Raw genomic sequence first — 14,563 nt, 5'->3', positions numbered from 1 at the left:
GCCAACCAGACCAAGCCAAAGAAGATCAATACAGGGGCCCAGCAGGCACTTTGCTTACACTGGTCCCACTGCCTCCTTCAGCTTTATGAAGAGGACCAAGGAGCACAGCACTGTCTGCTCTGCAAAGAGCTGCTGCCACTTGCTCTCCTGGCTCTTACACCCCTTTACAGATGGCAATGCTGCACTGCAGGTGTGACTCGTGGAGTATGCCAAGAGAAGGTCAGCACCTGACATGATGCCAGTTCTCCACCACTGCAATGAAATTAAATGGAACCATTACAAAAGTTAAGGGGCTGGAATAATTTGGACTGGACAGAGGGGCATGACAGGAAGTGATCAGGAAATGGGCATCAAAACTACATGAAAAATAGCAGCAGTGCTGCTCCAGGACTCAGGGAAAAGAGGGAATCGAAGGCCACTGAACGTGCAGTACAGAAAGGTGCAGCTCTTCTTAGCAGCTTGGAATTAACCTGTAAAATCTGCTGCTGCAGGATATGCCTGAACCAAAGCAGTTAGCTCTGTTCAAGTTTGGCAGCACAGACCCACTGCTGGTAGTGGAGAGCTGCTCCTTCACCCCAGAGCTGCCTGCAGATGTATGACTGAAGAGTCACTGTGACACTGGCAAGGTTATCAGCTACAAAAGGGATAGCCCATCCTTTACATCTCTGATGCCTGGTCAGGCTGGGACAATATGCTCCTCTAAGGCAGGAAAAAGGACCAGAGCGTGGGGATAACAAGTGGGAAGAAATAAGAGCCAAGGAAGTAGCTGGCAGATGAAAACCAACAAGGTGACTGACAAAGAAAACCCCCAGAAAGCAGGATGTAAAGAAGCAGAGGTGGGCACAGGCCAGGTGCTCGATTGGCTCAGGTGAGACCATCAGCCTGAAGGTATCTGCCCCTGCCCCCCAGAGTCAGCACCCTCTGCTGAAGCATCACTGCTTTTCTGTCCCCTGGTGAAGCTCCCTGGTTACTCAGCATGGGATCAGGTTAAACCTGCAGGGATTATAGGATCAACTGAAAAAACCTGTCCCAAACATTCTGAAATGTTCATGCAGGACACTGGAGCACAGCTGGGTGCTGCACTCACTGCAGAGGTGTGTGCAGGCGCCTAGCAAAGGCTCACTGGGCATCTGCTGGTCCCATACAGCACTTGTTTGAGCAAAGGGACACTTGCAGTGCTAAGGGAAAATGTAGCCCAGCGCTTACTGAAGGCAGTGGAAACTCTCCTGCTCTTTTCAGTAGGCCCTGAAAAATTAGGTTTAGAGTATCTGTGTTCATGGTGTCTAAAAATGAAGCTATAACTTGTAGGGTGCTCCATGCTGGACTGGAAGGGCAGATGGACAGTCCAGCCTCTGGTATTGCTGTACAGTACCACAAACAGTCCTTCATGAGCTACCATGAGCCTTCAGCTCTTTGTGGCTCTTGTAGACAGTAGTGGTGAAGTTCTGCACATTCACCTGGGAAAGGGAGCAGCTAACCAGGAGGGACACACACAGCCTTTCTCCATCCACCACTTCTGGACAGTGTGGAGAGCTCATGGCAAAGGTGAACAGATTTTTCCAAGCTGCCCCTTTTTGCCCTTCACAAAATTACTTTCTGCATGTGGTTCAGCAGAAAAGCTTTTCTGCTGGTGGATTTCACACTGGCTAAATCCAGCAGTCACCTCTGAGCAAGGTGACATCTTGCTGGGGAAGAGACAGGAAGTGTGGCTGCAAGGCCAGCGGTGCTGCTGCTGCAGTGAGTGGCAGTGGTCAGTGCAGAGCTGCTGTCTGCCTGGCAGCCTGCTGCTGTTCTCTCACTGCTAAAGAGCTCCTTCAGTTCTGTACCTAATCTCAACTCCTTCAACAGGCTGAAATGGCTCTTCCTGCTCATTTTCTACTTGTTACTCTTTGCTAGATGCAACAACAAACTGTCATCCTGACTCAACGTTTCTTTCCTGCTGGAGTGCTGTGAAGCCCTGACTGCTGGCTGCTCACTTCTGCGCTGACACACGTGCCATGTGCTGGGGTCAGCTGGGCAGCTCTCCCAAGGAGATGCAAGCACACTCGTTTTCAAACTCTGCTAATGAGGCAGCATGTCAGCCTCCTGCTTCTGGTGCTACAGGGGACCCTCATCATCCCCATGAAGCTCAGATGTCCTCTGCCTTTGTCCTCCTCCGCTCTGCAAGGTAAGAGCCCCACGGCCTACGCCCATTGCTGCAGGGTGATCTCCAAGCAGGGAGTGAGGCTTCAGCAAGTAGAGTACAGGTCCTGGTTTTGCATGAGGCTGTGTGCTGGCAGTGAAAGGGAGAGCTGCTGTTCATGAATGTCCTGGGAAAGCAGGGGCAGATCAAGGCAGAGAATATTTGGGCTGCAGAGGAGGGGCAACCACCCCCTAACGCAGCAGTGGGGCAGACTGGAGGGCGCTGGCTCCATGCTCTGCTCCAGGACATTTGTTGCTCAAGGTGTTGTGATCCCACGCACAGGACACTGAGCTGGTGCAGAAGAGGGAGCTGTAAGCAGCTCCAGGCTGCTACCGTCCCCTTGCTCAGCATGGGCTGGCTGCAAAGGAGCCAAACGGCTCAGGGTAATGTCTCAGCACACTTCATGTGGCTTAAAATCCCCCAGACCCAGGGAGATCATGTGAGCCACGAGAGTGCTGCTTTCAGCAGGGAGACCTCTCAGATGCTACCCACTTTCCAGTCCTGGCTACTGGTAGCTGGCAGCGTAATTAACATTCACTGTAAACACACCAGCCAGAGCTGCTAACAAGGAATCGCCACCCTAGGAACGCCTTCCCCACTTTCTCTGCCTCTCAGTGTTAACTCCGTCTGAAAACAACACTTAAAGAGCAAGCACAACAATGCTGGTGCCGTGCTAACATTCCAAACTTTCCAAAATCACCATCTGAGCAGCAATTCAAGTTGAAAAGCAACTTGGCTAGCCCTTCAGGCTAATAAACTGCTTGATTAAATTAAGGGGTAAAACTAATAAATATTCAAAACACTTGATAATTCTTTGTTTGACATAAAGAACACTTAATGCAAGTCTCACTGGAAAACCTGTCAGGTTTTATACCTTAAATAGAGTTTTGCATTCCGAAGCACGGAGTGATTCCCATTTGCTGCCTTTGATTGTTGTCTTCTGTCACTTTAATCACGCTGGTAAAATTAGACCATTCCTGTGAAGTCAAATCCCTTTACAAGGCACTTTTCAGACAGCTTTGCCATGCATTCTTCTCTGCATTTTTATTTAGTTACTCCCTACCTAGCAATACTTTGCTTTGTTCTTGAGCCCTCATTAGCCTGGGGTTTGCTCTAAAGCTCTCCCAGGGAGGAACTGAAGCAGGTACAGTTAACCCTATGCAAAGAGCTGGTCTGGAAGAGCGGCCTGAGCCCGGGCACAGCGCCGGCTCTCCCGAGTCTCTGCCAGCCCTGCCAGCGGCTCGCTGTGCAGACAAGTCCTTGGCATCCACCAGCACTCTCACCTCCAGGCTCTCACCCAATCCTGCTGGGTTTGTTTCACTATGCCTCTGAAACCTGGGTGCCAGTCAAGGCCGTGAGCAGCTTGAACACATCCCTTCTACTTCTACCCTCTCTTCTCAGGCCTTCCTGTTCCACTGGACTGTCCAAACCACTGCTGCTAAAGCCTCCATCTGGCACTGCACCTCTGCCCCTTCTCCATCCACTCCTCCTGGCACTGCACAGGACCAGGCTGCTCTTTAGACCCACTCCTACCTGTGTGTCTTCTCTTCTTTCTCTGTCAAGAGCTTTTCTGGCATCCACCCCTCAGTGCATTGGCTCCCAGGTGCTTACTGGCATCCCAACCCACAGGGCAGCCTCCCCGACCTCCCCACCGTGCCCCAGAAGGGGCAGCACTCCAGACAGCCCTTCTGGGCTGCACCACCCCTCAGTGCCCCAACTTCTCCCTGCCTTGGGACTGGGTGTGTGCTGCCATCCCACAGCGCCTCTGCTCAACAGCAGCTGCGCACACTCCCGTGGCAGGCTCAAACACCACTGTCCTGTAGCACAGGTGAAGGGCTCAGGAGATCAGCTGTACTCTGCAACTAAAGCCACCACAGCAACCACAACTCTGGGCTGACCCAGTCATGACTGGCCAAGTGATCTTGCCTACCTAGTCCAACATGCAAAGTGAGACCTCACTGCATGCTGCAGGAACTTCCCTCTCCAGCAAGGCTCCGTGTCCTCTAAGTGAGCAGATCCCCACTGCCATCCCAATTTATTCCTCACTTCACCCTGGAGTTAGAGCCTTTGTTGCATCTTGTCATCTACAGTTTGGACACTTTTGTCTTCTAATTTTCATACATGAGGATGACAATGTTGCAAGTTTCGTAACTGCATTTGGCAGAGCCAAGTGGCCAGGGCTAGGAGGAGAGGGTTTAACAATCAGGATTTGCACAGCAACAGCCAGCACCACGAGTTCACAGAGAAACAGGGACTGCTCCTCAGTCAGTTCCAGCTCCCAAGAATATTTTGGCATTCATAAATTGTGTAAAAGATTGCTTCCTGAAATCAAAGCATCTGCATCAGTTATCTCTCACCCAAATCCTCAGGGGCTTGTTTAAGGGCGTTCCTTTTTTATACCAACAAGGAGCAGATTTACACAATTTAAGTCCTCTCAGTATCAAATTTAAAACATCTCTTCCAGGTTCTGAGCACCAGACCCTGCCTGGTAAGTGCTACTTGCTGATGTTGCTTCTTAATTGTTGTTATACCCCGATAAATAAGCTAAAAACTGTGAGAAAACACAATTAGTTTAGGGAAAGTGATTTCGCCATAAGCCTCATCGTTTAACTTTTTATGGTATCCATGGCAACCATCAGCCCATTTATTAACTAACAGCATCCCTGGTGTAGCACACAAGTGCTCAACACCCTAGCCACAAACAGCAGCGTTTAGGCAAGCGTGTTCAGGGCAAGCACACCAAGCAGCCTGCCCCCAGAGAGACGGCACAAGGGGAGGGAAGGAGGAGGCCGCAGCTTCCCTTACCTTGAAGTCGTCCGGGAGCAGCAGCTTGGATGTCCTTAGGAAGCTGAGGATGTACCTGAAGATCTCCCCGTCCCGGTCGATGAAGTAATGCTGCTTCAGACTGTCCAGCACGATGGGCTCGGTGCCATTAAACAGGCGACTTATTCTGGAAGGGAAAAACAAGAGAAGGGAAGGCAAAGGCAAGGGCAAAAGCAGACACGATCCCCCTGCAGCCTCAGGGCTTCCCAGCACCCAGCCAGCGGGGCTGCATCGGTTCAGCCTGCACAGGCTAGGGCAGAGGCTTCATCTGGTGACCCTCAAGTGCACAAAGGCAGCTGCCTCGGTGGCGTGCACCCACGTGCCCCCAGCCACAGCACTGTGTGTGCAGGCACAGGGAACACAGCAGCAGAAGCCCCACAGCTGTCCTGGCACCCTGCCCCATGACCCCCCCAAAGGAAAACATCCCTGAGACACTCAGCCCATGCTTGGCAGGGTCATTTCCATGAGCACCTGCACCACCAGCTCCATTACACATCCTCCCACGTCCTGCTAACAGAACTGCAACAGTTCCTCAGGAGCTCCTGGCCAGCAGCTCTTCCTCCAGCTGGGCTGTCATTTTGCTCAAGTGCCACCAAAACGCTGCAGGAGAGGCTGCCCCTCCTCCGAGCTCAGCTGTGCGGACCTGGCAGCGCTGGTAAGTGGCCATCCAACGCTCAGTGTTTTGGCAAACCAGCACCCAATGGCCTGTGCAGTATCTGCAGGGCTGCCCATGGGACTACAGTCCCACCACCAGTAGTCCTGGGGATCAGCCTGGCAGAAGAAAGCAACCTGGTACATCTTTTGTGAGCAAAGAAAAGGAAGCAAGACCTGTGAGACCAGGGGACCAAAACTGCTCAACAGCTTCATCACCCCAGCTGCCTTCATGTCCTGAGCAGCATGCTCTGCAGAAAGCAAAGCAGGCATCTGCCTGGCTGCTCTGAGCAGGCTTTGTCTCTCCAGAAGTAACCCAGCTGAATCTATTCTTGAAAGAACTGCAGGGGGCAGCCAGCAAGCACCTAGGGCCTGCCTGAGTCCATCTCTCTGGCAGTGCAGTATTGGTCCCAGCTGCAGCTCCTGTTCCAGAGCCTGCTCAGAACCCTGCCTGGAGGGCTCCTCCATTTCCCAGAGTGTCTCCCCAGCTTGCTGGATCTCCCTGTCCAGCCATCCCTTTCGCTCAGCCATGCCATCCCCATGTCCCTCACTGGCACCGGGGCAGGGCTCTCCCCTGCCATGGGTAATAAGCTCACCAGGCCCTGCCAAAGGCCACGGCCAGCAGCCTCGCTGCCCCCCTCCTTCCACTGTCACCACCCTGCTCCCCACATTCTGGCCTGACAGTGAGGGCAGCAGATGGCAGAGCCCCCAGCCTGGCTGGGGAGGGCATGTGCCCACCCTGGCGATGGCAAGGGGCAGGTTTGCTGCCCACCGGGGCTCCCAGCTGTGCCCCACACCTCTGGCTCTGGGTTCATGCAACACGCCGAGGTCTGCTCTCCACGGCTTGCACCTCCATCTGCTCCTCTCCCTTGCTAATTCCCCTGCAGATTTCATTAACATGCCATTCATTTCCAGATCAGCTGTGGAGATTAACTAAAACTGGACTTAGCAAGTCCCTGCTGAATTCAGCTACAAACCTTTCTGCCCTCTCAAGCAAGCTCCAGGTTCTGCTGCCTGCTCTCCTGTCTGTGGCAGCACTCAGCTGGGCTGAGTTACTTGTGAGAGTATCCAAATGCTCCCCTAACCCCTAAATGTAGTAGCTTTGGTGATTTTCTTCATCCTCTGCTTTTCACCAGCACCAGAGCACAGCACCCTGTGCATGCTGCAACTGACAGAGGGCTTGGTAAGCCTCCAGGAACTCCTCTTGTGGGGGTGGTGGTTTTTTAGGGCTATCTGCCTGAGACACTTCAACAGTTTGCTTTGTACAAGGTTCCATTTTATTCCAGCAAGCAGACAGTTAATTTATTTCCTTAGCACCCACAGGAGGCAGTGTGCTGTGCTGGGCTGTGCTGGGCTGGACTGGCAGCAGAGGACACACCAACAGGGGTTCATTCATGAGCAAACCTCCATGGCCAGCCCAAGCTTTGAGGTCCTGCACCTCAACAAGCCTGGCTGTGGCTCAAAGATCCTTCCCTTCACCACTCTTGCTCTGTGAAGCCCTAAAGGAAGGTGGTGGCTGGTGCTGGGCTCTGCCCCACACAGGAGGATGCTTTGCCAACAATGCCAGGGCAGAGGGAAGCCAAGGTACAAACTCTTCCTGGGCTGCTCTTTACTGTTAGCAAAGCATGTTTTGGGGAATGAAAACAGAGCATGAGTGTTGAGGCCTCTGTGGAGTGCCCTGAGCTGTTATTTCTTCACCAGCAAAATTAATGCTGGGGAAAGAAACTTGCAGAGTGTTGAAAGGCTTAACTGCCACCCCAAAAACAGAGTGATGAATAGATTAAGGATTTATTTGACATTTTAGGGGGCTGCTATGTTCCAAGAGCCAAGCTCAGCACAGTATGTTCTAATGCCTCATGCAGAAAGCACTCCTGCTTCTCCCTTCTCACCACTGTGAGCCATACCTGCAGAGAGCTCATCAGGAAAGCAATGCTGAGAGCACAAAGTGACCTCCCATGGCAGCTTCTGAAGGGAAGTTCTCCTGCCAGGGTTACTCATCACAGTAATTGGGGGCAGCTCCACCAGCCCCACCGGGACCCACTGTGCTCAGCGGATGGATTGTGGGTGGCCAGGACAAAATGCCACATACAGAAGCATGGCAGCCCAGTGCACCCAGGCCGGCAGAGAGCTGGCAAGGCTGCAAGCGCCAGAGGATGGGAATGGTTTTGCACTGTGCAAATTTGTCAGTGCCAATTAGAAATTAGGTAGTGGTCTGGCCAGCAGCCTTGGGATCTGCTTCCTCCAGCACCTTGCCATGTGATGGGGGTTAGAGCTGTGGGCAGTGGCTGTAGCTCTCATACTGTGCAGCAGTCACTCCCAAAATGGTTGGGTTTTGAGCAGTCATGGGGCCCAGTGCTGTACTGGTGGACAAACTGGGCAATGGTGTTTCCAGGAGGCACTTGGTCACAGGAAAAAGCAGCCCAGGCAGAAAGAGCCACACTGGACCCTTCAGTGATGGGTGAGTCTGAGCAATGAATGCTTCTTCAGCACCCTCCTCCTCTGCAAGAGATGCTTTACTTTCTTACTTGAACACACTCTGCACAGTTCTGGCCAGGATCTATTTCCAGGCAAGGAGCAGAGTGACCCAAGATCAGTCCAAGCAGCTGCAAGCAGGCGGATGGCAGCTTGCCCTTCACTTCCATCACCTCCCTGGCCAGGTCCTCCTCTGCTGACACCACCTTCCCAGCGCACAAGGTCTTTCCCAGACATCTGTTCATCTTCCTCCTCCTCCCCAGTTGCTTCTGCCCTCCCTGCTCTTCCCCACCTGTGGTGGTGAGAGAAAGTTCAGTTCTCCCTGCCTCCCCTCAAAGAAACCACAGCTAACCCAGTCAGAGAAGCAGCTATATTTACAAGCAGGATGAAATGCAGATTAATATATACACAATATACAATATTTACAGTATGTACAGAAATATACAGCAAAGAATGTAATACAGAACAAAACTCCCTCCTCCAGCCAGGAGGGTGTCCCCCCCCCATACCCTCCTCTCTCCCCCTACCTCCCTTTTTGCCCAAAGAGGGTTAGAGAGAGAGAAAAGGTAATTATTAAGGAGGGCATTCTGTTAGCTCAAAGCATGTGCAAGAGTTAGTTTCTTATCTGTTAGTTCAAGGTTAACTCTGTCCAGCACAGCTGTTGCTCAGAGAGAGACTGAAACAGGCTGAAAAAGACAGACAGACTGAGACTCAAACTGAACTAAAGTTTAAAGTTCCAATCTACCAATGCAATTCATCTAGAATATCTTGTTTTCATTCTACCACCCAAGCATTCAGCCAGAGTGTTCCAGCAACTGGCCCTTTCTGAAAGGCACAGCCTGGAACAGTCACACCCACCACACAGCCACCACTCTGCAGTGCTGCCCTTGTGCCCTCCCCAGCTGTGGGAACCTGCTCCTGGCCACTGCTGCATCACAGCCCCGAAGCCCAGCTTGGCAGCCCTCACCAGCTCAAACCTCAGCTGGATGTTCTTCCCCACTCCTCCCAACACCCAGAACACAACCTGGTGATCCTATTTCTATCCTTTGGGCTTCAGTTCTCTCTACTAAAGGCTTTTACATTTCCAATAACGTTCTGCCAGAACGCCACAGGGGCAGTTTCCAGCATGGTTCTGATTTTACTAGGATATTAAGATCTCCTTTTATTAGATGAAACACCACAGCCAGCCCACAAGGACAAGAGCGCCAGTGAATTCTTTTCTAGCTCCTTGGGCAGGGGAGGAAGCCATGTGCTGTGTGTGAGGAGCTGCGATGCCTGCTGCTGCCCATGCCCCCCATGATGCTGGGGACCAGCTGGCCACCAGGTGAGCTCCCAGCAGCACCTGTGGAGGTAGGAGCACAGAGCAGGGCCTCCAGCCCCCCAGCACCACAAGCTCAGCCAGCTCCAGCTTGGAAGCAGCCAGGGGTTTTTGCACTCCCAGCTGGAGCTTCCTTGTCTTCCCAAGCCTATCCCGACACTGCTGACAGGAGAGCTTTTGGGATGGGGGAGGCTGCTTTCTCATTTGGGGCCACTTTAGCCATTTTCCTAATATCTCTCCTCTCAAACAGAAAACAAAAGTGCAGCTTAATGAACGTGGCACCCAGTATTGTGGGACAACCAGCAGCTGAGGCTGTGGCCAGCACAGAACCCCCACTCCCAAGCCCCACTGCTGGGGGGGGGAGGGCACTGTTGCCCTGTCTGCCCTGCACACCTGCCCAGCCAGCACAGCAACACTCTGTAAGTACAACTCTTTATCACAACATTGCACTGAAACTATTAATTTAAGTAATTATGTGATTAATATTTAAGTGCTCAGTGATATTTTTGTCATTCATAATTTAGTTGTTTACATGGATTAAAAATTGATTCTGTAGACACTTTTCCTGCCCAATGTCAAATCAGCAGGGACTGCACATTTCTGCAACCTGTCATTACAATGTGTCTCTTTCCTCCTTTTATGGGAGGAGAAGGGAAGGGGAGAGGACTGTCTGCCCGTGGCCCCTGTGAGCACACAGGTCTGCGCCTTGCTCTGTGCCCTGCTCTGTCCCTGCCACCCTCCTGCTCCACTGGCTGCCTAGGCGCAGCAGAGCTGACGCCAGCTCTGCAGCTCTCCTCTGTTTGATAGGGTGGCTGGCAGCTGTGCTTGGGCCTTGCTGTGGAGCTGGAGGAGGAGGAGGAGGCAGCTGTGGGAAACACCACAGAGGGGAGGAAGAGGGTTGTTTAGAGCCAGGACATTGGGCATGACTTGAAACTGCCCCACAGGACAGGTTAGCAAAGTGTCCCAGGTGTATGCAGAGTCCAGGCACTGCTGCCGAGCACAGAGTGCTGCTTATCTGCTGCATACCTGCCAAAGGTGGGTAGGACAGATCCTGTTATCTGCTGGGGAGACAAAAAATGCTGTGAATTGGAGCAGAGGTGCTCCAGACAACGCAGCGCCCTGCGCTGTGCCTGGCGCTGCTGCCTGCACAGCTCCCTCTGCTACAAGTCTGTCACTTGTCCCAGCACAAGGACCATAGAATCACAGAATGGTTCTGCTTGGAAAAGTCCTCTGAGATGATTGAGTGCAACCTTCAGGAGAGTAACTGCTGGGAAAGAACAGCAGAGAGCTGCTGGAGCTGCTGCACCCCGCCCAGCGCTGCCGTGCCAGGAGCTGGCTCTCTGCTGGCACTGCCACGTCCCAGCCCCAGCAGTATGGTGTGGGGCAGGCAGTGGACAGCGCTGCCAGGCCTTCCCTTTGCATATTTGCATGCTTTTTACTGCAGAACTGACGAGGTGTGTGCACAAGTTCCCAGCAGAGCAAACTGCCATGCAGAAAGCACCTGCAGCTGCTTTCCCCCAGGAGCTATGGGAGAACATTCAACCCTTCCAAAAGGCAGCCAGGGCTGGCCAGAGGAGAACAGGAGTCATGCAGCTGAGCAGCCAAGGGGTGTCTTCTGCCTTCTGGCCTGATGGTAGTTCTGAGGAGAGCTGTGAGCTGCTGTCTCTGCCAGGACACATGCTCCCTCATGCCCTGTGCAGCAAGGAATGTGGCTAAAGGTTGCATCTGGCTGCAGCAGGTTTTTCTAACCTGCCTCTATTTAAAACTTCAGCTATAATTAGTGAGTCCACAACCAAAGCTCAGCTGTATGGCTACACCACACCTTCTCACCCTGCTACCTGGCTGACATCTTAAGCCCTTTTTCCCTGACAGAACCCAGGGCAAAGGAGCGTGGCAGAGGCTGGAGCCAGGCCTGCGCTCAGCCTGCTCATGGCACAGCTCTGTGGGCTTGGCCCTGACAGCTCTGCCACAGCCTTAGTTTCATCAGAGATGGCATCCTGACCACCTCAGAGTGCTTCAAGCATACCCCTGGCTTGGAGGGTGTCTGACCTGGGAGAACTTTGGTCTAAGCACCTTTTACATCTTTGATTTGTACTGTGATGGGAAAGTGTCTGAGTCCTAAACCCGGGGTACAACCTGCTGCTCTACAGACCATGAGACCTGAGCTGCCCACTTTGGGTTCCTGTGCCTCAGGACAGAGAGAGGTGCCCCAGAGGGGCCTTCTGCCAGAAGCAAAGCCAGATCAGTTACCAGCTTCCAGTCCCGAGCGGAGTGCAGGCAGCCTGGGGTCTTAGGCAGCTCACTGCTCCAGGAGTGCCTGAGCCACCCTGACCAGCAGCTCCTTCCCCTACTACTCCTGCAAGACCAGAGGGAGCACCCTCGTGTCAGCAAGGCCACCTCAGATGCCAGCTCCACAGGCACTGCCTGGCCTCACTGATGGCACCAGCGTTGCAGCCACAGGGACTTGAGTACAGAGCTAACCTGTGACAACCCAGTGGCGATGCTACAGCCTGCAAGCCCAAAGCCCTGTGCTCAGCCAGCAACAAGAGGCATCAAGCAGCACAGTCCAACCTCAGCAGAGGGGCGGAGGTCACTCAAAAGGTAACAGATTAATCTATCTCCAGTTCCTATAACCTCCTGTTCCTGCCTTCCGACACTGATCCTGGAATGCCACAGGAGTTTTTTGAGCCACATGCTCCCTTTGCAGTGCTCTGGAAGAATATTAAACTCATTAACTATTAAGCACCTGAAGGAACTGCAGGATCTATTATCTAGTCTGAGTACCTGGTGTCTTGCTGCCCAGGCTGCAATGTCTGGTTTTGCAAAAGACCTGAGCTAGCCTGTCCAGTATCAACATCTAGTTTGAGAAGTCAATGTCCATACCTAACATTCTCATCCACCATGCAGAATCATTCTTAGGGAGTTCTGGAAGGGTTTTGGTTTTTTTACACTACCACTAAAAATGCAAAATTAGCTGTACAGGATTTTGTAGCTCACACAGAGGCATGGACAATTGCATTTTCTTCTCTCTCCACTCTCAGTTAAGTCCACTGGAGCAACAGGTAATAAAATCCACTCAAGTGGAAACTGCCTATTATTTCTGAAATACCACAAAGCATTCATGGGAAGGGTAAGGGATTTTCCAGGTCTTCTTCTTGCCTGCTGTTAACAGCTTTTCTGCACACTTAAGACATTTCAGTGGGTGGCTTTGGTACCTCATTTCATGAACCTATGGAAGGATTTTTAGGTTTTGATACATGACTCGTAGTTTTTGATTTGTAAAGACAGTATTGCCTATACATAAATTAGCAGCTAAGGCATTGGAAACACTAACCCCAAGTAGAGGAGCCAGAGTCTTCTCCTGCATTAAAAAATTCTCCTGGTAGCCAAGAGCCATGCTGGTGCCTCATCCATACTGCCAGCCATGCCAACAGGTCTAGAGGGATGAAGTGGTCAGACAATGACCATGAGCAGACAGGCAACTAAGGGAACTGAGGCTTCCATGAGCTTTCCCTCCCTGGCTTTTCTTTCCCACCAGGTTTACAAGGGGATTAACTCTAAGCCCTTCACCTCTCTGGGATACTGAGATGAGGCCCATCAGCACTGGCCACTCATCCCAAATTTATGAGCATCACATTTCTTCCCTATGGTCCTGCTTCTGCCACCTGGCTCGCTGGGGATCCACAGCTCAGGAGCAAAAAGCTGCTTAGCCATGTGTGACAGCGGCAGGAGCCAGCCCTGCCAGGCAAATGGGTTTGCCTTATTTGCCTTATTAAAGGAGTGTTTGTATACTTTAGTGTGTTATTTTAACAGCTACAGAAAGACATCACTGAACAAACAGTTCCTAGCCTGCTAATTGCTGCCTCACAGATCCCTTCGCTGCGCTGGGCGAGCGACCACACTGCTGGGCAGCAGCAGACACAGGCAGCATGGCACTGGTTTACCACACAGCAGCAGCCCTCCACTCTCAGCTCAGCTGTCAGTCACCAAATGCATTTGCTGTGCTTAACAAGAAGGAAAATGTACAGGTGCAGTTTGCCTTTCTCCAGTTAAAGCTCCCTACTTAGCACTGCCACAGCTTCTTCATGGCACACTGACAGACAGCCTCCTCATCTTCTGCTGCATTGGGCTGGGCTGGCTGAGCTGCTCTGGAGTTACCATGACCAAAACAGAGGCCCTAACCATGGCAGGTGTGCAGCTGGATGGCTGCAAGCCTACAGTGACTGCAGGTTGAGGTAGGCAAGTTGTGCCACCCCTACCCCCGGCGAGCGGTGACTGCCTGGGGAGAGTCTGGCTGGCTTGAATGTTTTTAATAGAAGGAACCAAACAATGTCACAATGTAATAGGAGCCCTCAAAACACAGAGCCAAATATTATCCTTCCAGTAAAATATGCTGAAGTTCAGGTTACTTTTGCTGTTCCTGTGGATTTTACTTCCCCCTAACTGAACTTTTATCAAAGCAGTTGGTGAGGATTAGAAATATTCATCTGAATGTACATTGCAAAAGGATCCTGATTTCATTGTGCCATTGTTGCTGCTCTGAGCCCTGTGAGGGTTCTTGGCCTTTCCTATTTTCTCAAGAGGGATCTTAAACTAAATTTTTAGCCATGAAAATCAATGCAGGAACAACAATTCTTTAATTTAAACCAAGCTCTTAAACTAGCAGCTTGGCTCCCCAAAGGTCCCAGTCCTGCAAGAACCGAGTTTCACTTCAGACTCTGTAAGAGTTGCAGGCACTCGATGAATTCAGCTGTCAGCACATGAGAGCACACAGCTCCACTGAGACAGTCCTGCCTGTACATGCCTCCTCCTGCTCTTCCTCTGAGCATCCCTTCCCCCTGCATCATGGTGCTGAGGGCCCTGCTCAGAACAGGGCTGCACCAAATGGGGGCTCTCGGGCTGCCCAGCTGCTTGCTGTAACCTCAAGAGGAAGCTACCTCAGGATTTTTCACTAAGATTTTCAGCAGTGACTGGCTCTGGCCATTCCTTGCACTACCTTCCCCCTGCACACTGGCCATGCTGGCAGAACGTGAAGGCACTGGTTATAACTGAACACAAATGGCATAAATCCTTGCTCACTGAAGTCAAGAAACTCCCACTGGGACTCGGTGAAGGCA

The 14,563-nt window shown here is 52.0% G+C and overlaps 1 protein-coding gene across 2 annotated transcripts in view; it reads right to left on the bottom strand.

Annotated features, from left to right (window-relative positions):
• Positions 1 to 14,563, bottom strand: part of KCTD15 (potassium channel tetramerization domain containing 15) — a 40,818-nt gene that overhangs the window by 8,515 nt on the left and 17,740 nt on the right. For both annotated transcript variants that reach the window (XM_054170132.1, XM_054170131.1), the window contains exon 3: positions 4,988 to 5,132. In XM_054170132.1, the coding sequence (XP_054026107.1) occupies positions 4,988 to 5,132 (145 nt within the window). The remainder of the gene's footprint in view (positions 1 to 4,987; positions 5,133 to 14,563) is intronic.

The sequence above is a fragment of the Dryobates pubescens genome, chromosome 19 (genome assembly GCF_014839835.1).
Source record: "Dryobates pubescens isolate bDryPub1 chromosome 19, bDryPub1.pri, whole genome shotgun sequence".
NCBI lineage: Eukaryota > Metazoa > Chordata > Aves > Piciformes > Picidae > Dryobates > Dryobates pubescens.
Note: the sequence above shows the minus strand (reverse complement) of the source record. Positions and strands in the feature narration are given on the sequence as shown.